Below are 22,935 nucleotides of genomic sequence, written 5' to 3'. Positions count from 1 at the left end.
ATACATAAAAAAATTCTTTGTGCTCTAAAAGTCATTCACACACACAGAAACGTTTGCTCGTGCCCACACTGCTCACCCCCACCCCCCTCACCCCCCACCACTTAGATACACACATGCGCGTGCTCAACCACACCCCCACATGAACACAAACGTCTGCCTTTACTTCAGTCTAATCTGCTGTTGAGGGCGTATAATGTCGTCGCTTTGTCAGTGAAGCTGAGTATGTTTGGCGTCTGCAAAAATCGGTTGGTTAAGGAAGTTCAGGGCGAAAATTGCCATAGTCTTGTCAGTGAAATTGTTGTTAAGTCTTGGTGTCTGTCCTCAAGCACAAAATAATCTGCTGGTGAAGTTCATGCCGATACAATATTTTTGATATTATAAACTTTCTCCACTTTTTGTTTTTTTTGGTGGTCTTGTTTGTTATTGTTCCTCTGTGTGTGTGTGTGTGTGTGTGTGTGTGTGTGTGTGTGTGTGTGTGTGTGTGTGTACGTGTGTATGTGTGTGTGTGCGTGTTTACATGTGTGTATGTGTGTGTGTGTGTCCGGGCCTGTAGAGAGACGGAAAGATGTAAACACGTCACGAACATTGTCTCGCATGATAACAATAGAGAAGGATCTCCGGGTCTGTGGTTTGACGTGACCAAACCTCTGTCACAATCGAGGGCGTCCTCAAACCAGTGACGACCAGCATCCTGTTCACTACACTGCAACAGAGCACCTCTGTCTTCCCCGAAGTGAAGGTCGACGCTTCATCGACATTTGCGCGCGCGCGCGCGCGCGCGCACACACACACACACACACACACACACACACACACACACACACACACATACACGCACGCACGCACACACACACACTCTCTCTCTCTCTCTCTCACACCACCACCACAACCACCAATAGCACCAGCGCCCTCTGTTGACTGTGAACTAATGATTTAAAACTCACCAGTGTTTCTGCGTTTGCCCTTTCACCAGCTGTCAGAGCTCAGAGAGAGAGGGGAAGCAGACTGAAGCTGTGTTTGCCTGCTGTGTCTCCAAGCTCAGGTCAGTTGGCCAGGGAAGAGAATACAAAACCTCAAATATTTCCTCGTAGGTTGTGTCTCTTGAGAAACTGTCAGACGGCGTGAGATAATCTGGCTTCCTGTTGACACATAGAATATAACACTAATAGTCTGCTGTTCATCCACCATTCTCTTCTGCCAGAAGCCAGTTGCATTGCTCGGACGGAAGAGCCTAGTATGGTCGTAATCCGCTACTAACTGTGTGTAGTATGGAACTGACCAATGGCGTAGTTCATTCAACGTAGGCATTTAGTCACGTGTAACTGTCAAAATGTTACAACCAAGCAATGCAGCTGGCTTCTCTGGAGACGGATCCTGATTTATTGGACAAACTATCACTTGCGGTTCTCTGTGGAACAGCTGACCTGTCATTGCATGATCGGTAGTTGCTTGTATTGTATTGTGTTGCATTGTATTGTATTGTTTTGTCTTGTATTACTCTTGTCACAACATATTTCTCTGTATGAAATTCGGGCTGCTCACCTCAGGGAGAACGCGTCGCTGCACTTTTTTTCCCCCCTGTCTGCAATTTCAAATGTTTTCCTATCAAAGTGGATTTTTCTACAGAATTTTGCCAGGGACAAACTTTTTATTGCCGTGGGTTCTTCTACGTGCGCTATGTACATGCTGCAAACGGGACCTCGCTTTTACTGTCTCATCCGAATGACTAGCGTCCAGACCACCACTCAAGGTCGGGTGGAGGGGGAGAATATACTGGCGACAGTGGGATTCGAACCAGTGCGCTCAGATTCTCTCGTTTCCAAGGCGGACGCGTTACCACAAGGCCATTACTCCAAACGTCTATATCTATTGGTGTACTGCTTCTTTCAAAACTTGTGTAATGCTTTGTACATGTTTGCGTTGGCAATGTATTTGTGTTAGATGAGGGGACATGTGTTTGTGAAATGGGGTTGGGTGGGATGAGTTCGTGCTCGAGTGTGTGTGTGTGTGTGTGTGTGTGTGTGTGTGTGCGCGCGCGCGTGCGTGAAATGCAGCTTGTGTTTAATTATCATGTTCTTTTTGCATGTATATGTATGTTTTTCCCTCTTTTTCAGATCTGCTTACTTTAATCTTTTTTTGTTTTTGTTTGTTCCTTTTTAAATGGCTTGGTGTATATATGTGCATATATATATATATATATATATATATTCTTAGCTGTAGCTTACAAGTTATTGTTGTTTGTCATGGTTATGTGTTACTGAATCAGAGTAAACATGATGGTGTATTGTTGTCTCTTCAGTTGAAGTGTTGGTGAGTCAGTCAGAGTAAACATGATGGTGTGTTGTCTGTTCAGTTGAAGTGTTGGTGAGTCAGTCAGAGTGAACATGATGGTGTGTTGTCTGTTCAGTTGACGTGTCGGTGAGTCAGTCAGGGTAAACATGGTGATGTGTTGTCTGTTCAACTGACGTGTTGGTGAGTCAGTCAGGGTAAACATGATGGTGTGTTGTCTGTCTGTACAGGTGACGTGTTGGTGAGTCAGTCAGAGTGAACATGATGGTGTGTTGTCTGTTCAAGTGACGTGTTGGTGAGTCAGTCAGGGTGAACATGATGGTGTGTTGTCTGTTCAGGTGATGTGTTGGTGAGTCAGTCAGAGTGAACATGATGGTGTGTTGTCTGTTCAGGTGAAGTGTTGGTGAGTCAGTCAGGGTAAACATGATGGTGTGTTGTCTGTCTGTACAGGTGACGTGTCAGTCAGTCCCAGCCGAATCCTGTGTGACAACCTGAATCCTTGACACAGTGACACCACGTGAGTTTTCTCTGACTGCATTCAAATCTCTGTGTCTGTACGAGTTATTGTAAACGTTTATTTTCACTTCCAATAAAATTGACCTTTGGTGTAAAATTATATCTCCTTTTCCCCTGTTCAAAAGTTTCATTGACAAAATGTCTTTTTTTTCATATTACAGAAATATTCACTGTTTCTTTTCCAACATTTTATCCGTCATACATGCCGTTGCTTTTCCCGCCAATCCCCCCATTTTGTGTTTCTGAGTTCTTTGACTTCTCGCTCACAGTCTCCACTCTCTTTCCTACTGTTGAAAAGTATTCAACAGTTTTATTAGGTTTATTTTTCCTCCTTTTAATCTCCATCAGGTTAACTCCAGAAAAGAGGTGATTATTTATAACAAACCATAAGTGTCCTGTTGGAATATTCCGAATATTGTGATAGCTATAAACTGGTTATTCGTAATTATTTTTTTTTTTTTCGTTTTTTTTGTTTGTTTTTTTGTTGTTGTTTTTTGTTTTGTTTTGTTTTTCAGAGTATCGTTAATTTCATCCTGTAGCAATGAATGTTTAAATTTCTAGTATGGTCTGTCGCACTTGTTTTTTTTCTATCAAATTCATTATAACTAAACAGTCAGCAATAATCATAGCTGATTATATACATATATGTGTAACATTATTGCCTGCGACACAAGAAAATAGTCCAATTGTCTGTGTTAAATGGAATTAGATTCCCACCAGTACATCAACAAGATCATATTTAGCAATAATATGAAGAGAATTCCTTCCTTGTTCTCAGTCGAGTCGCAGTACTTGTCAGTTGAGTGACTGCACACATCAGTGTTCGTATCTAGCGTTCCAGTTACCAGCTGCAGGACTTCTCTTCTTGCTCTTCTTCGTTCGTGGGCTGCAACTCCCACGTTCACTCGTATGTACACGAGTGGGCTTTTACGTGTATGACCGTTTTTACCCCGCCATGTAGGCAGCCATACTCTGTATGCCACACCGGCTGCAATAACAAGGTCATTTTTTTTTTTTAAATCACTAACATTGACAAAGCAGCATGTATATGCAGAAATTGTAAATCAATCAAAATAAAATGACCACCTGGATCTCTATGTGCTGTGTGAATTTCATATTGATTAATTTTTTTGTTTATTTGTCTGTGTGTAGTCACATTTTGGTGCGTGTATGTAACATAGATATGATGTATTATGTTAACAAAAGCGTTTTTGTAAAGCACCTAGAGCAGATTTCTGGATAGTGTGCTATATAAGTATCCATTATTATTATTTTGTTGTTGTTGTTTTTTTTAAATGATGATTATACCAATATCGTTTTTGTTTGAGTCAGGTCAGACCCTGCATAGCAAGTGTTTCAACCCAGCCTTCGATCTAATGAAAATTTTTGAAGAAATCCTGTAGGAGAGTTTCCTGTAGAAATGTTCTTATTTTCGTTGCGCCCAAGAGAGTTCTGAACACTTGACACTTTGTGTTTCACTGGCATTTGCTGCACTCTCATTGTGACAGGGGGATATATAAAAAACAACAACTTTTTTTCAACGAGACAGAAAATCTGTCTAAAAATGAAGTATTAAATGAAAAAAAAGGAATCTAACTGCTGTAGAATGTGTCATTGGTCAATTTAAAAAGTTTAAAAAAAAGAAAGACAGAGAGAGAAAAATATATATAATGAAATGATTGACCTATGACACATCCTACAGCAGTTATGTTGTTTGTTTGTTTTTGTGTTTTTGTGTGTGTTTTTTTCATATCTGAAAGTTAACAGTAACAACTGCAGCGGGCATTTGAAAGTTGTTTCATGTTTGGGCATATTTTGATACATAATATATATATATATATATATATTGTGGAAATACTCCACGCCTGTGTGTGGGTGGGGTGGGGACTGCGTGAATGTGGGCACGTGCAGATGAGTATAGATGTGTGTGTGTGTGCGTGCGTGTGTGTGTGTGTGTGTGTGTGTGTGTGTGTGTGTGTGTGTGTGTGTGTGTGTCTGTGTGTGTGTGTCTGTGTGTGTGTGCGTGTGTCCGCGTGGAGTAACTGATACACAGGGAATTAGATGGAAAGTATGGCGAGGAGGATACTGCTCTTTTAGATTGATTATGATGACTTGGTATTTTTAGATTGACTATGATGATTATTGTTACCACATGTACAATATACATTTACATACCATGTGCACACGCACACACACACACACACACACACACGCACACACACGCACACACACGCACACACACACACACACACACACACATACACACAGCCCGTTCAAAGTCTTCGTGTTTTAATGGAAACAGGACAAAGTCAGTGTGTTCAACTGTAGACAGTCCTTGTGTCCTGCCGAAGTTTTGCTCACGTTTGATGACAGAGGGAGAAAGTGACGATGTCATCACCAGCACACAAACACGTTGATGTCATTTGTGATCTGTTATGACCAGTGTTCTTTGACACTGAGCCGCTCAGTTTGTCCTTTTGTCGTCGTGTTTCAGCTTCTGGTGTGTCGTCGTGTCCATGTCCTCACGATGGCAGCTGTGTGTGAAGAGGCAGGAGCAAAGGTCAGCCAGGAGTTGGCACAGGCAGTGCAGGATGAACGGTGGCATATAGTGGCCACACTGGTTGACAGGCCTGACTGTGATCTGCAACAACGGGCCTGGGCTCTCTGGGAGATTGTGGCCCATACTCCTGACTGGTTTGCTAATGTCTACTTAGATAAAATTATAGCTGATTTTACTGAGGATCGCCTGGCCAGTGCGTTCTTGCATTTCCTCAGACAATGTAACTGGACTGGTGTGAGTCGTGTTTTTGAGAGTGACATTAGTGCTGCTCTACATACATGGGCTGTTGAACAGGCCAGTCGTCTTGCTGATGATTATAACTTTGTCAGCTGCATTTTACCTCATTGTCATGATGAGGAGCTGGTGCATGTGGTAACCCACCTGGTGTCAAGGTGCCTGTGGAAGTCAGTGGGCAAGGTGTTGGAGCGAGGTGTTAACACTGAACTGCACAGATGGGTTGTTGAACAGGCCAGCAGACATGCTAGGGATGATTGCTTTGTTCATTTCATATTACCGCATTGTCATGATGAGGAGCTGGAACATGTGTTAATCCACCTGGTGTCACGTGGTCTGTGGGAATCAGTTGGCAAGGTGTTGGAGCAAGGTATTACTACTGCACAGCACAGATGGGCTGTTGAACAGGCCAGCAGACATGCAGGTGATTATGGTGTCTTTGTTCGCTACATATTACCTTATTGTCATGATGAGGAACTGGAACAGGTGTTAACTCACCTGGTATCGCGGGGTCTTTGGGAACCTATAGACAGTGCCGCACACAGTGACGTCAGTGTAAAACATCACATACTGTCACAGTTAGTGTCACAAGGTCAGTGGGCAGCTGTAGGCAGATTTTTACAGAGAGATATTGGCTCTACAGAGCAGAGATGGGCTGTTGAACAGGCCATCAGACATGCTGATAAGGATGTGTTCGTTTGCCATATATATCCTCAGTGTCATGATGAGGAGCTGGAACAGGTGTTAACCGACCTGGTATCACGGGGTGTGTGGAGTTTAGTGGGCAAGGTGTTGAAGCGAGGTGTTAGCACTGCACTGCACAGATGGGCTGTGGAAAAGGCCATGAGACATGCTGACGATTGCGACTTTTTTGCCTTCATATTACCTTGGTGTCATGATGAGGAACTGGAGCAGGTGTTAACCCACCTGGTGTCACGGGCCCTGTGGGAACCTATAGATCGTGCTGCACACAGTGACGTCAGTGTTAAACATCACATATTGACATACTTAGTGTCACAACATCACTGGGAAGCTGTAGACAGATTTTTACAGAGAGATATTGGCGCTGCACAGCACAGATGGGCTGTTGAACAGGCCAGCAGACATGCTCTTGATGGTGACTTTGTTCACTACATACTACCTCACTGTCTTCATGAGGAGCTGATACAGGTGCTATCTCACCTGGTGTCACAGGGTCTGTGGGAATCAGTTGGCAAGGTGTTGGAGCATGGTGTTAGCACTGCACAGCACAGATGGGCTGTTGAACAGGCTAGCAGACATGCTGATGAAGATGGTGAATTCATTCACTACATATTACCTCATTGTCATGATGAGGAGCTGGAACAGGTGTTAACCCACCTGGTGTCACTGGGTCTGTGGAGATCAGTGGGTAAGGTGTTGGAGCGAGGTGTTAGCAGTGCACAGCACAGAGTGATTGTTGAACAGGCCAGCATACATGCAGATGAAGATGATGAATTTATTCACTGCATATTACCTCACTGTCATGATGAGGAGCTGGAACAGGTGTTAACCCACCTGGTGTCACGGGGCATGTGGGAGTCAGTGGGCAAAGTGTTACAGCGAGGTGTTAGCAGTGCACAGCACAGATGGGCTGTTGAACAGGCCAGCACACAAGCTGGGGTTGATCACTTTGTTCACTTCATATTACCTCATTGTCATGATCGGGAGTTGGAACAGATGTTAACCCACCTGGTGTCACGAGGTCTGTGGAAGTTAGTGGGTGAGGTGTTGGAGCAAGGTGTTAGTACAGCACAGCACAGATGGGCTGTAGAACAGGCCATCAGACATGGTGATGAAGATGACCTTGTCATCTACATGTTACCTCATTGTCATGAGGAGGAGCTGGAACAGGTGTTGACCCACCTGGTGTCACGTGGTCTGTGGAAACTAGTGGGCAAGGTGTTAGAGCGAGGTGTTAGCGCTGCACAACACAGAAGGGCTTTTTCAGAGGCAGCAGAGCATGCTGATGATGTTTCTTTACATCATTTCATTCTGCATCACTGCCCTGAAGATGATGCTTTTGTTGTTTTTTCCTCTCTTGTGATGAAACAAAAGTGGAGATGTGTTGGATACATGTTGTGTGATGTGGTCCATGACACACTGAGCACATGGATAACATCAGGACATGACAGTAGAGTGCATGATGCACTGTTCTGGAGATTCCTATACCATCATGTGGATGTGTCACTAGCACTGGATCTGACCAAATCTGTGACAGGCATTAGTTACAGATATGACATGTCAGGAGACTGTTCCATTGCCAGTTCTGTTCTTGCTTGGTGTGTTTCTTGGCAAACTACACTGTGTGAGTTATTAATGATGTCTCTGTTACACACACTGTGCTATGTAATGTGTAGTGATGACAGAGAATACACAGACGGTACAGAGCACACCAAGCAGTGTGTGTCTGATATCTACACTCACATTGTTGCATGTATAAAAGACAATACAGATTCTCTCCAACAGGACACACTGACGACCATCCAGAACAAACAAAAATGGATATCAGTGTTCACAAAAATTGCTGACACTCACAAAACGGACCCACTGTTTCTCCTTCACTTCCTGCAAGGTTTACATTTGTATCACATCAGCAGACGAGGGAAGAACGATGACGCCATGTTTCTGGTGGTGTTGGCTGTTTTCCCTCTGTTCCCTCAGCTACAGAGTGTAGCGCTCAAAATGATGGTTCATCAAAAGAGATGGGGCGTCATCAAGGAGGCCTGTCTGTCTCACGTGTGGGAACATGATCGGCGTCAGCTGTTCAAGGCAGCTGTGGAGCAGAGACAGTGGAGTGTGGTCAGGCAGTGGTCAGACCACTCCGTGCACGACGATGAGCGTGACTGGGTGATGAAGGAGGCTTTCAAAGAGAAGGAGTGGGAGGTGTTCTTACTGCTGGCTGACCACGGGTTGACACCCCCAGAGCAGATGCAGGCACACTTCAAGGTGGCCAAGCACGGCGACTGGGCCACTGTGCTTGATATGGTGGAGAGGGGAGGGGACATCACTGAAGTCAGTGAGCTTTTGGAGAACTGGGCCACAGGAAATCTGAGAAAAGGTCCTGAAGGAGATGATGCCAGGCGCTACATAGAACGATGCGAGAAATTGATTAGACTGAGATTACGTTTTGCAAAGAACTCTGCCCTTAGTCCCAGGAAGTCTCTGGATCGCTGTATGTGGGGCAGTGTGCTGTTCAACATTCTGCACCAACCCACAGAAGACTACTTCTCTGAGGTGCTGCACAGAGTGGTAGCAGAACGACAGTGGCACATCTTGATGCACCTGGTGAGACTGGGAATGAACAGAGATGAACGAAACTGGCTGTTCCCTGACATGGTCAGACAGCAGCGGTGGGGCGTGTGCAGAAAGTTGCTGGAGCACGGTGTTGATGACCAGTTGTGTCTGGAGGCTCTTCCAAAACTGCTGTGGAGGAACCAGTGGATGCTGGTGGCCAGGGTGATGGAATACAATGTGGACGATGCCGTGCTACGTCAGGTGATGCAGTGTGCCTTCCAGAGGAGAGCAGGAGCGTTGTTCAGGCATTGCCTCACCCTCATGAAGGACGAGGCATGTCTGTCCACGGAGACACAGGACACTATGTTCCATCAGGCAATCAGTCGGGACATCTGGCAGGCTGTCAAACCTATGATGTTGAGAAAAGACGGCCCTGTGATTCGTCATCGCGAAGTAGCTTTTTTGGAAGCCGTTGAGCATCACCTGTGGGATGTGGTGGACTTCTGCCAGCTTCACAAAGCTGACATCAACATGAAGGACGAGAACGGGGAAACCCCTCTGAACAGGGAGGCCAGGAAGGAGGAGTGGAGGGCGGTGGAGGAGATAGTGTTACGTGATGGTCAGCCCAACCTGCTGGACATGTTTGGTGTCAGCGTTCTCAACAGGCTGATAGACCATAAACAATGGGACACTGTGAAGCTTGTGATTAAGTTTGGAGGTAACATCCACTTAGATGCCAGATATAGCCAACATGACATTGAAACATACACCCCTCTACAGGCACTGATTGACAATCGTCAGATGGACATCATCCAACTGACAGTGCTTTGGTGTGGAGACCAAAGGAAGGGGGTGAATAAAATAGGGGAGACAACACTTCATGCTGCCTGTGACTCGGACAGGTGGGATGTCATGGAGGACTTGATGGTTCGGAGAGTGGACCCTCTGGCCCTGAATGATAAAGGACAGTCACCGTTGGTGTATGCCGTGCTGAACAGAACATGTCCAGACAGGACAGTGGCAGAGTGCAGCAGGTTGGGCTTCAGCTCACACCAGCCTTCAGTGACTGGTCCTCAGGAGGTCTTGCTGGATGACATCTCCTATTCTGTTTTTGACATGTGGCTATGGCCAAGTCATAATGACAGGTGTCAATATGATAGAATGCGTCATAATGCTATCACATCCCCTCTTGTGTGTGCAGTGCTGCGAGATTTACCTATGGTGGTCCGCATGTTGTGTGAGTCAGGAGCCTGTTCCTCGACGGAGTTGAGGACACTGTGTTCACAGCTGCCCAGGCTTACAGACAGGAACACAGAGGAGGGCAGGGAACTGTATGGAAGGGTCATGAAAATAAGACATTTGTTGGTCATGACCCACAGATCAGATGCAGACTATCTCCTGCAGAGCTATAACAGACTGCCCTCCATCATAGAGAGGCAGACAGCGTTGATGAGGGAGGTGGTCAGCACTCCCCGCACTCTGCTGTCCTCTTGTCGTCTGATGATCTCACACCGCTTCCACTACAGCGACAAAAGACGCCGTCCACACCTGGATCTGCTCCCCATACCAGTGCCCTTGAAGAACCACTTGGAGTTCTCTGACCTCTGTGACCCTGACTATGGCAAAGATCAGAGATCCGAGTCTGAGGCGCTCAGACTTCGTGACATTGTAGCAAAAATCACAGGTCGGTGATGACTATGCTGTACTGACATATCCCTGCAGTCCGTGTACAGACATATCCCTGCTGTCTGTGATGTACAGACATATCCCTGCTGTCCGTGTACAGACATCCCTGCTATGTGTGCTGTACAGACATATTCCTGTTGTTTGTGCTGTACATATATATCCCTACTGTCTGTGGTGTACAAACAAATCCCTGCTGTATGTGCTGTACAGACATATCCCTGCTGTCCGTGTACAGACATCCCTGCTATGTGTTCTGTACAGAGATATTCCTGTTGTCTGTGGTGTACAAACAAATCCCTGCTGTATGTGCTGTACAGACATATCCCTGCTGTCTGTGGTGCACAGACATATTCCTACTGTGTATGAAGGGAACAGACATTGGAAACAGTGAGCGTTGTGCCAGACACCCGGGACACCGGCTGTCAATCTGGTGACACGTGCTGTGCAGCTGACTGTGTGCTGTGGTTTGTTGCGAGGGTTTTGTACAGTGTTCAGCTGTCAGACATGTCACCAGCTAGCACTGCCACACCTGCACACACACACACACACACGCACGCACGTACGCACGCACGCGCACACGCACACGCATACGGTTTTTTTTTCTCTGTGTTTCCCATAGACCCACAATCGGACAGGCACCCTGTCCCTCTGTCCCAAAATATGGGGCTCGTTTCGCAGTTTCAGAAGGCCACAGAAAACCAACAACAAAGAAGCAGCCTCACTGTATGTGTGAAGTCATCATAATGCGTCAGCTACACTGTTGGATTAGTTACAGCTGACGTTTTTGATTTGGACAGGTCACAGTCATGCCCTTTAGTGGTCAGTGTGTGGGTGTTGAGGGGAGGGGAGGGGAGGGGAGGGGGGGAGGGGAGGTCAGAATCTAGATCTGCATCACACCATTAGGTGTCCATGGCAGGGTGCTATCACAGGGTGATCCGTCGATTGTTACATAGTTTTGAAAAGAACCCTTTGATTGTAACTGGTTCCAGGTTGTGTGGGATCGTGTTGAATGTCTGCAAAGACACCTGGTGGCTGTCCGTTCTCAGTGACTGCAGCTGGGTGCTGCAGTTCTGGTCGTGGCGTTGGTTTGTAAACTGTGTGAGGTCTCCCCCCCCCCGCCCCCCCCCCCTCCCCCAACCCCCACACCCCACCCCCTCATTGCTGGCTGTCAGCACTGGTCATCAGCACAGCAAATGGTGTTGGTTAGTAAACTGTGTGAGGTCTGTCCCCCCCCTCTCCCAACCCCCACACCCCACCCCCTCATTGCTGGCTGTCAGCATTGGTCATCAGCACAGCAAGTGATGTTGGTTTGTAAACTGTGTGAGGTCTGTCCCCTCCCCCCCCCCCCCCGTCCCCCAACCCCCACACCCCACCCCCTCATTGCTGGCTGTCAGCACTGGTCATCAGCAAGTGGTGTTGGTTTGTAAACTGTGTGAGGTCTGCCCCCCCCCCCCCCCCCCCCCCCGCCTCATTGCTGGCTGTCAGCATTGGTCATCAGCACAGCAAGTGATGTTGGTTTGTAAACTGTGTGAGGTCTGTCCCCTTCCCCCCCCGTCCCCCAACCCCCACACCCCACCCCCTCATTGCTGGCTGTCAGCATTGGTCATCAGCACAGCAAGTGGTGTTGGTTTGTAAACTGTGTGAGGTCTGTCCCTCCCCAACCCCCACACCCCACCCCCTCATTGCTGGCTGTCAGCACTGGTCATCAGCACAGCAAGTGGTGTTGGTTTGTAAACTGTGTGAGGTCTGTCCCTCCCCAGCCCCCACACCCCACCCCCTCATTGCTGGCTGTCAGCATTGGTCATCAGCACAGCAAGTGGTGTTGGTTTGTAAACTGTGTGAGGTCTGTCCCTCCCCAGCCCCCCACCCCCACCCCCGCACCACCACCACCCTCATTGCTGGCTGTCAGCATTGGTCATCAGCACACAGCAGGTGATGCTGGTTTGTAAATTCCTCATCATGGCACTGGGGTTAACTACAGCGTTGTTTTCATGTGTGTATTGACATGACACCTCTGTTGCTTCCCTTCATAACCTCTCATGGAACAGGCGCTGGGAGTCAATCTTCAGAAAAAAACAACAACAAGAAAACCTCACGGCTCGAGTTTCTAAGCCTGTCTGCTGTTGTCTACACATTGCCTTGGTATTAACTTTGCTGCAATGATACTGGTGTGTATGGTAAGCAGCAGACTTCACCTACACGTCAGGTGGAAGTTACTATGCTCATCGCATTTGTTTCCATGCTGGTTAGAGGTTCATTGGATGGAAGTGTGTCGTAGAAAAAAAAAAGATTCATTTACTTTCTTGATGTGAACTTTGTGGATAATACATGACTTTTGTGTCAGTACTTGCAAATGACTATACATCATCTGTAACGCTGCTGATTCAAGAAAATGCAATGCTTAAACTTGTTGTATGTAATCAGACATACTGTGAATAGCGTATACATTTCCTAAGGTCTCTGGCGTCCTTCAACAGATAATGTATGTTAATACTTATGTCTGCACTGATTTTGTGTATGAAAATGACTTCTGTAAAACATTTACTGATCCCTGTGATGCTTTTCCATATACGCTCAGTTACCTGCTGCGTGAGTCTGACGTGGAAAGTTGACTTGATTGAAATGTTTATTTAGGACCACTGAGTGATGTATTTATGTTCAGTGTACTGTGCTTTGGCATTGAACTGTTCAGTTAGGACCAGTGTATGTATGTATGTGTGTATGTATGTATGTTAAGTGTATTGTGCTTTGGCATTGAAATGTTCAGTTAGGACCAGTGTATGTATGTATGTGTGTATGTATGTATGTTAAGTGTATTGTGCTTTGGCATTGAAATGTTCAGTTAGGACCAGTGTATGTATGTATGTGTGTATGTATGTATGTATGTATGTATGTATGTATGTTCAGTGTACTGTGATTTGGCACTGAAATCTTCAGTTAGGACCAATGTATGTATCTATATGTGTATGTAGGTATGTTCAGTGTACTGCGATTTGGCATTGAAATGTTCAGTTAGGACCAATGTATGTATGTATGTATGTATGTATGTATGTATGTTCAGTGTACTGTGATTTGGCATTGAAATGTTCAGTTAGGACTAATGTATGTATGTATGTATGTATGTTCAGCGTACTGTGATTTGGCATTGAAATGTTCAGTTAGGACCAATGTATGTATCTATATGTGTATGTATGTATGTATGTTCAGTGTACTGCGATTTGGCATTGAAATGTTCAGTTAGGACCAATGTATGTATGTATGTATGTATGTATGTATGTATGTATGTGTGTGTGTGTGTATGTATGTATGTATGTATGTTCAGTGTACTGCGATTTGGCATTGAAATGTTCAGTTCGGACCAATGTGTGTATGTATGTATGTATGTATGTATGTATGTATGTTCAGTGTACTGCGATTTGGCATTGAAATGTTCAGTTCGGACCAATGTGTGTATGTATGTATGTATGTATGTTCAGTGTACTGCGATTTGGCATTGAAATGTTCAGTCAGGACCAATGTATGTATGTATGTATGTATGTACGTATGTTCAGTGTACTGTGATTTGGCATTGAAATGTTCAGTTAGGACCAATGTATGTATCTATATGTGTATGTATGTATGTTCAGTGTACTGTGATTTGGCATTGAAATGTTCAGTTAGGACCAATGTATGTATCTATATGTGTATGTATGTATGTTCAGTGTACTGTGATTTGGCATTGAAATGTTCAGTTAGGACCAATGTATGTATCTATATGTGTATGTATGTATGTTCAGTGTACTGTGATTTGGCATTGAAATGTTCAGTTAGGACCAATGTATGTATCTATATGTGTATGTATGTATGTTCAGTGTACTGTGATTTGGCATTGAAATGTTCAGTTAGGACCAATGTATGTATCTATATGTGTATGTATGTATGTTCAGTGTACTGTGATTTGGCATTGAAATGTTCAGTTAGGACCAATGTATGTATCTATATGTGTATGTATGTATGTTCAGTGTACTGCGATTTGGCATTGAAATGTTCAGTTAGGACCAATGTATGTATGTATGTATGTATGTATGTACGTATGTTCAGTGTACTGTGATTTGGCATTGAAATGTTCAGTTAGGACCAATGTATGTATCTATATGTGTATGTATGTATGTTCAGTGTACTGTGATTTGGCATTGAAATGTTCAGTTAGGACCAATGTATGTATCTATATGTGTATGTATGTATGTATGTTCAGTGTACTGCGATTTGGCATTGAAATGTTCAGTTAGGACCAATGTATGTATGTATGTATGTATGTATGTATGTGTGTGTGTGTGTATGTATGTATGTATGTATGTTCAGTGTACTGCGATTTGGCATTGAAATGTTCAGTTCGGACCAATGTGTGTATGTATGTATGTATGTATGTATGTATGTATGTTCAGTGTACTGCGATTTGGCATTGAAATGTTCAGTCAGGACCAATGTATGTATGTATGTATGTATGTATGTACGTATGTTCAGTGTACTGTGATTTGGCATTGAAATGTTCAGTTAGGACCAATGTATGTATCTATATGTGTATGTATGTATGTTCAGTGTACTGTGATTTGGCATTGAAATGTTCAGTTAGGACCAATGTATGTATCTATATGTGTATGTATGTATGTTCAGTGTACTGTGATTTGGCATTGAAATGTTCAGTCAGGACCACGAAATGATGTATGCATGTATGTTCATGTGTGTGGCGGGGTGCTGGTGAGTGTCCTTGCGTTCGTTTGGCTGAGTGCGTGTTGCAGGGATGCGTTTTCTGGAGGGCATCATAGGTGAGTGGTGGTTTCCAATGTTCAGTTGCGTGAGTTTTTGTTGTTGTTGTTGTTGTTGTTGTTGTTGTTTTTCAGTGCTTCCGTGTGTGTGAGTGTGGGTGGGTGAGGGTGCGGGAGGAGGGGAGTATTGGTGGAAAGGCGGGGGGTGGGGAACGAAATGTAAAACGCTTTGAGCAGTTTCTGGAGACGTGCGCTATATAAATGTCCATTATTATTATTATTATTATTATTGTTGGTGGTGGTGGTGGTGGTGGTGATGGTGGTGGTGGTGGTGTTATCATTATTGAAATGTTCATTTAGGACTAATGAATAATGTATGCATGTGTGCAGTGGACTGTGCTTTGGCATTGAAATGTTCCGTTAGGACCAATGAATGATGTATGTATGTATGTATTGAGGCCCAACACTCGGCTTATATCACAGATTGACATAAGTTTACATTTGGGCCAACAGCAAAGTGAGAGCTGTATTATCAATGGTTTCTCCAGTCAATGGGAAATCATTTACAGCTTAGTCTTTTGTGAAGGACTATGACTCTCAAACTAGGAGGCAAAATTGCACTGGCTCTTAGTGCTGCAGCCTTGTGGGCTAGTTGGCCTTTGGGAACCATCCCAACGCCGACTGTCCTAAAACCCTCTTGGCCGAGAGAGTGGGGATGTAACTTGGGCAAGACACTCTCCACTATAATCACATTCTAGCCCAAATAGTCGGAACAGCAGTTGCCTCCTCTGCTGTTCTGATGGTCATAGTCGGACACGACTGACTATCATATATATGTGTGTTGAAATGTTCAGTTAACACCTATGAATGCATGTATGTTTATATGTACTGTGCTGTGGCATGTATTGATTTCTGTAGTAAAGTATCTGCCTTATTCAACATGTTTTCTGAAGTCAGAACAGTGCTCTGTTTATCTCTGGTGGGCGTGTAGTAAAGTATCTCCATTATTCAACATGTTTTCTGAAGTCAGAATCGTGCCTTGTTTTTCTCCGGTGGGCGGTTGGATAATACGTATTGGTTTGAAAGAAAAACCATGAACTGACCTCCTGCACAGTCTGTTCCATCCCTTCTGTACATTCCTCATCCCTTCTGTTCAGTCCTCATCCCTTCTGTCCACTCCTCATCCCTTCTGTCCAGCCCTCATCCCTTCTGTCCACTCCTCATCCCTTCAGCCCTCATCCCTCATCCCTTCTGTCCAGCCCTCATCCCTTCTGTCCATTCCTCATCCCTTCTGTCCAGCCCTCATCCCTTCTGTCCACTCCTCATCCCTTCTGTCCAGCCCTCATCCCTTCTGTCCAGCCCTCATCCCTCATCCATTCTGCCCAGTCCTCATCCCTTCTGTCCATTCCTCATCCCTTCTGTCCAGCCCTCATCCCTTCTGTCCAGCCCTCATCCCTTCTGTCCAGCCCTCATCCCTCATCCATTCTGCCCAGTCCTCATCCCTTCTGTCCAGCCCTCATCCCTTCTGTCCACTCCTCATCCCTTCTGTCCATTCCCTTCTGTCCACTCCTCATCCCTTCTGTCCAGCCCTCATCCCTTCTGTCCAGCCCTCATCCCTTCTGTCCACTCTTCTGTCCACTCCTCATCCCTTCTGTCCACACCTCATCCCTTCTGTCCACTCCTCATCCCTTCTGTCCACACCTCATCCCTTCTGTCCACCCTTCTGTCCAGCCCTCATCCCTTCTGTCCTGCCCTCATGTCGTATTGGTTTTTTTTTTGTTTTTTTTTGTTTTTTTTTTTAACATATAAAAATGCCTCTGATGTGATTTTGCCTGTTCGGTATCAAAACACCATTTCGGAATTTGTGAATAATCTCTCTCTGTCTGTCTGTCTCTCTCAACACACACACACACACACACAAACAGACGCACGCACGCACAGACACACACAGACGCACGCGCGTACACACACGCACACACACTCACACGTACACGCACGCATGCACACACACACGTTTCATTTCAATACCCAAAAACCTTTTTAGTCCGAGCAACTTTTATGATAATATCCGAGATCGAGATTATCTCTTATAGGCTGTGAAGGAACAATGTTAGCCATTCGAGTATTAAAATCTCCACAAATTATAATATGTACATCATCAAGTTCCAACAACAAATTTGTTGAACAATCTTCTAGTATGGCTATACCATGATCATAGTCAAAGTCCATGTGAAAAGGGGAACCTTCTGGCGGTATAAAAATGCAAACATAAAGGACATATTTTGGGGCTCCCAAATAAACGCTTATCAATAATAAATGCGCACATATTTTCACATCTGACATCTAATTTTTGTACGAAGGGACAAAACTTATTTCTTATTAAACATATTATACCTCCTGATTTCCTCCTTTCTCTAGTGAACTTAACGGCAGATTTGCAATACACGGTAAAACCAGGAAACAAATGAGATTCAAATTCTTCTTCAAATGTTTCAACGAGGTACACAAAATCAAAGGACAAAACATATGTAAAAAAAAAATCGTTGAATATGAACTTTGAAAGCAAATCATCAACATTCCAGAAAAGAAAAGAAACCGATCTCAAAGTATCCGCAGGAAATACATTTGAATGTACAGAGGATGGAACAGGTGTATTTACAAAAGGCTGAACATCATCATCACCGCCATCGTCATCACCACCATCGTCATCACCACCGCCACGATCACCACCTCCACCACCATCAACATCAATATCATCATCATCTTTTACCTTGACAAAAAACAAAAAAAAAAGGACGTTTTCCGTTTCCTTGTTAAGAATAATCTCACATGGACTGACACATTTTCTGTTTACTTTACATCGAATTGACCCAAATCTAAGCCCGCGTTCTCTGAGTTCACGTGCACAATATGGCCTGACCTCAATACTGTCTTCAGCGAACTATAGAACAGACCAGTGCAAGCTTTTTCTTTTGGGTTTTATCTTAAAAGTGTCCCACCCGAATAAATCATGTACTCGGAGCCGGCCAGATCCCCGTCTTTTATTTCTTTCAACGAGTCATGTGCATCTGAACCATACTTTCTCCCATCTACGAAGAGATGGTCGAAAACCATGCGAACTTGCTTGCCTTCGCTTTTGGCACTTTTTTATATAAGCATTTAGCTTCCTCCTTATCTCCACAGAGAAATATATATATATATATATATATATAGAGAGAGAGAGAGAGAGAGAGAGAGAGAGAGAGACAGAGACAGAGACAGAGACAGACAGACAGACAGAGACAGAGAGAGAGAGGGGGGGGGGGGGTAGAATGACATTTTAACCCTTTTAAACCTCAGATTTCAGTACACAAATTGTCAATGCTGCTCCCATTGTCAAGGCGACTGGAAGGTTTGTTTGAAACAATCCACGATGGTTTAAAAACAAAACAAAAGCAAAAAACACCTCATTATGGAAACGATTCAGTCCTTCAAAATCTTACTTTTATCAGTCAACTAGTTGCTAGAAGTAAGCTAACAATCCTAAGAGTGGAGTGGAGTGACAGCCTAGTGGTAACGCGTCCGCCTAGAAAGTGAGAATCTGAGCGCACTGGTTCGAATCACACCGGCAGTCGCCAGTATTTTCTCCCCCTCCACTAGACCTTAAGTGGTGGTCTGGACGCTAGTCATTCGGATGAGACGATAAACCGAGGTCCCGTGTGCAGCGTGCATTTAGCGCACGTAAAAGAACCCACGGCCACAAAAGGGTTGTCCCTGGCAAAATTATGTAGAAAAACCCACTTCCATAGAAAACAAATAAAATTGCATGCAGAAAAAAAAATATATATATATATATATGGGTGGTGCTGTCAGTGAGCAGCCCAAATTTCACACACAGAAATCTGTTGTGACAAAAAAAAAGTAATACAGATACTAATATGAATACATACAAATACACACCATCTTTCCAATACAGAAAGAAAGAACCAGGCTTATTCCGTCACAAAATGTCAAAGGCTTACATAGAATAAGTCCAGTCTTCTTTGAAGTATCCTCAAACTTAAGGATTACGTATCTCGATGGGGAAGTCGTCTTTTGAGCAAATTCAAATCATGCATTGTTATGTCGTGAGAATCCAAGAAATTGCGCTGGCACAGTTAGGCGTGTGTGTGTGTGTGTGTGTGTGTGTGTGTGTGTGTGTGTGTGTGTGTGTGACCTGATGCAATCTGACTGTTGTTGTATTTCGTTGTTTTTTGCTTTCCTCCCTCACACAACGCAAGGTTCTTGCTTTTTTTTTTTTTTTTTTTTTTTTTACTTCAGCAGTGCCGCAAAGCAGCAGCAAAGGTAACATCAGCAGCAGCAGCAGCCCTGGCCGCCTTTCGGCCCTTTTTGGCCAGTCGCCTCTTGAACTTGAGCCCCAGCCGCACCATCTTCCGCAGGCTGGTATCCGGGTGGTTCAGCAGGCGCGTGACCGCGAAGACCAGCGCGCGCAGCATTGCCTCGGCCTTGACCCTGTCGAGGATGGAGCGTTTGTAGGTCAAGGTCAGGCTGAGCACGCCCTGCGTCAGCTGATGCTCGATGACCAGATTGGTCTCCAGGTCTCGAGGCATCATCACCGCCGCGCCTTCCAGCACGTGCAGCTTGCGAGCGTCCTTGGCCTTGCACTTGGCGCCACCACCACCACCGCCACCACTACTACCACCACCAGAAGCCCCTCCACCCCTGCTGTTGTCGTTGACGCTGTTGTTGCTGGCGAAGACCTTCCCGTTCCCGTTCACATACCCGTTCCCGTTGACAAGAGAGTGGTTGAGGATGTCGATGCTGAGGCCGTGCCTGCAAGAGTTGAACACGTCCCGGACAGGGCTGCTCAGGGATTCGAACATGGACAATGGCAGGATCCCATGCTTTATGTCACGCATCATGTCGCGGTCGTTGGCCAGCACGAAATTCTGCAAGGTTGTGGTGCTGGTCGCCGCCCCGTCGCCGCCGCCGCCGCCGCCGTTGCTGCCGAAGTGTGCGATGAAGGGAATGTCGTTGCAGTAGTTGGCCATGTGGTCACTGATGTCCAGACCCATCTTGCGCAGATCCAGGGGAAAGACCAGCGGGACGCTCCGCTCGCCTGTCAGCGTGTGCAGCAAGACCTGCTCACGTGAATTGAGGGGTGGGGAGGTGGGTTGAGGGGGGGGGGGGGGGGGGGGGGAGGGAGAGGGGGAGAGGGCGGGGGGAGGGGGGGGGGGTGGAGGAAAAGTATTATTAGAGAAACGATGATAACGGCATGGGAGAAAAAAATGTTGCGATGGTGGTGGAGATTTGTTGTTGTTGTTGTTAGAGAATCACAATGATGAAGGTGGGATGATTCAAATCTGTGTGAAGGGGGTGAGGGGTAGGGGGTGAGTGCTATTTAGAGAATGGATATGAGGGGGAATATAAAAACCTGCGTGACACATACGCAATACGACACAACTCGCACACACACACACACACACACACACACACACACACACACACACACACACACACACACACACACACACACACAGAGGGAGAGAAGAAAACAAATAAAGAAAGAAGAACAAGAAGAAGAACCAGAAGGAGAACCAGAGAGAGAGAGAGAGAGAGAGACGCTTTGACACTTTAATGTCATTGGCCATGAGGTCCTTATGACATGGGTGAATGCATCAACATACTTCCAGTTTACACAACATACCATTATAATAAACGAATGAAATAGTGAAAACAAATATGAGAGAGAGCGAGAGAGACAGACAGACAGACAGACAAACAGAGACCGAGTGAGAGAGAGAGAGAGAGAGAACTCAGAACTCAGAAAGTTTAACGTAAATCGGCCTTGGGCCACACAATACAACAGGGAAAAAAAGGGTGGGTCGGTAGCGTTGCATATAACACTGTGTTACCCATAGCAACAACAAAAGAGACAGACAGACACACAGACAGATAGGCAGAGAAGAAGGACAGAACGGAAGTGACGTGACGGACCTGGTAGCAGGACCCCACCACTCCCAGCAGGGTGACGTCGTGGAAGAGGATGAAGTTGCGCAGTCTGAGAAGAACGCCCTGGGGAACCACCACCTTCACGCTGCCCAGCTCGCTCTGCCCGTGCGTGCTGTCGCTGTTTGGGGGTGGGGGTGGTGTTGTCATTGTTATTGTGGTGGTGGTGGTGTGTATGTCATGCATCATCATCGTCATCATCATTGTTATCGCCGTTGTCATCGTCATCATCATCATCATCATCATCATCATCACCGTCATTATCATCATTATCGTTACCGTCGTCGTCGTAATCATCATCATCTTCATCATCGTCGTCGTCGTCGTCGTTGTCGTCACCATCTTCATCGTCATCATCTTTAAACATCACCGTCATCGTAATTATTATTATCATCATCATCACCGTCATCATCATCATTATCGTTATCGTCGTCATTATATTCTTCTTCTTCGTCGTCGTCGTCGTCCTCCTCCTCCTCATCATCATCATCGTCGCCGTCCTAACCATTATCATAATCATCATCATCGTCGTAGACGCCGTCATCGTCATCATTATTGTCTCGTCATCGTCGTCACCTACAGCATCATCAGCATCGATCTTCACCTCAGTCGTCGTTTGTCATAATCGTATAAGCACTCTCACCCCCACCCCCAGAAAACACATTTGTATCTTTGTACATATCCTCTTCTTTTTCGAAAAAAACAACAACACATTTATATATCTTTATTTTATCTTATTTTATTTTATTTTACTTTATTATTATTATTATTATTATTATTATTATTATCAGCTTTAAAACAAGAAAGCATTAAACAAACAAAAAAAACACAATAAAAATGTTTCTACCCCCCCCCCCCAGTCCACCTCCGCCCACGCCGCCCCCCACGCCCCCCAAATCCCCCCTTTGCCCCCCACCCCCACCCCCCACCCCGATACCCCCCACACACTCTTCGTTCACTCTCACCTTCTACTGAACATTGTTAAGGTGCTGGGCTGAATGGTGCAGCTGGACAACTTGGGCTCCCAGAACTGAACGATCTCCTTCTGGCGGTCCTGGTACAGCTGCTCCAGCTTCTTGTTCAGTTTGTTGGCCTCCGTGACGGTGCCCGGGGCTTCTTCCCTGGTGGTCACGGGCAGCGAGGCGGAGTCTGAGGACTCCAGACACTTGATGAGATCCGCTACCAGGATGGAGGCTGAGCGGAGATCAAACGCGGCCTGTGTGTGATAGAGAACACGGATAATTAATTGGTGAGAGCGCCCAATGGGAGCTGTTAGTTGGCTCTACCCAGGTAGGTGGCCCAACAGTCAGCTTATATCACAGATCGACATAAGTTTACAGTTGGGCCAACAGCAAAGTGAGAGCTGTATTATCAATGTTTTCTCTACTGCAATGGGATATCATTTACAGCTTAGTCTTTAGTGAAGGAATATGACTCTCAAACTAGGAGGCAAATTTGCACTTGCTCTTAGTGCTGCAGCCTTGGGGGGCTAGTTGGCTTTTAGGAACCAGCCCCAATGCCGACTGTTCTAAAAACCCTTTTGGCCGAGAGAGTGGGGATGAAACTTGGGCAAGACACGCTCCACAATAATCAGATTCTAGCTATTCCCCACTATAATCAGATTCTAGCCCAGAAAACCGGGACAGCAGTTAGCTCCTCTGC

General features: G+C 45.5%; 1 protein-coding gene and 1 long non-coding RNA gene across 2 annotated transcripts in view; one reads left to right on the top strand and one right to left on the bottom strand.

The window, feature by feature from the left end:
• The first annotated feature begins 990 nt into the window (after window positions 1-990).
• LOC143278443 (uncharacterized) lies at window positions 991-5,574 on the top strand. Its single transcript, XR_013054078.1, has 3 exons — window positions 991-1,042; window positions 2,740-2,806; window positions 5,300-5,574. It is a non-coding gene; the product is annotated as an uncharacterized LOC143278443 (long non-coding RNA).
• A 14,006-nt stretch (window positions 5,575-19,580) lies between these two features.
• The window catches only part of LOC143278444 (uncharacterized), a gene marked incomplete at its 5' end in the record, with an annotated part of 9,951 nt that continues 6,596 nt past the window's right edge, over window positions 19,581-22,935 (bottom strand). The window contains 3 exons of the mRNA XM_076583273.1: window positions 19,581-20,405; window positions 21,262-21,394; window positions 22,239-22,489. Of these exons, the coding sequence (XP_076439388.1) occupies window positions 19,581-20,405; window positions 21,262-21,394; window positions 22,239-22,489 (1,209 nt within the window). The remainder of the gene's footprint in view (window positions 20,406-21,261; window positions 21,395-22,238; window positions 22,490-22,935) is intronic.

This window comes from Babylonia areolata, unplaced genomic scaffold (assembly GCF_041734735.1).
Source record: "Babylonia areolata isolate BAREFJ2019XMU unplaced genomic scaffold, ASM4173473v1 tig00054943_3, whole genome shotgun sequence".
In the NCBI taxonomy this organism is placed as follows: domain Eukaryota; kingdom Metazoa; phylum Mollusca; class Gastropoda; order Neogastropoda; family Buccinidae; genus Babylonia; species Babylonia areolata.
This window is presented reverse-complemented; position numbering and strand designations above follow the sequence as displayed.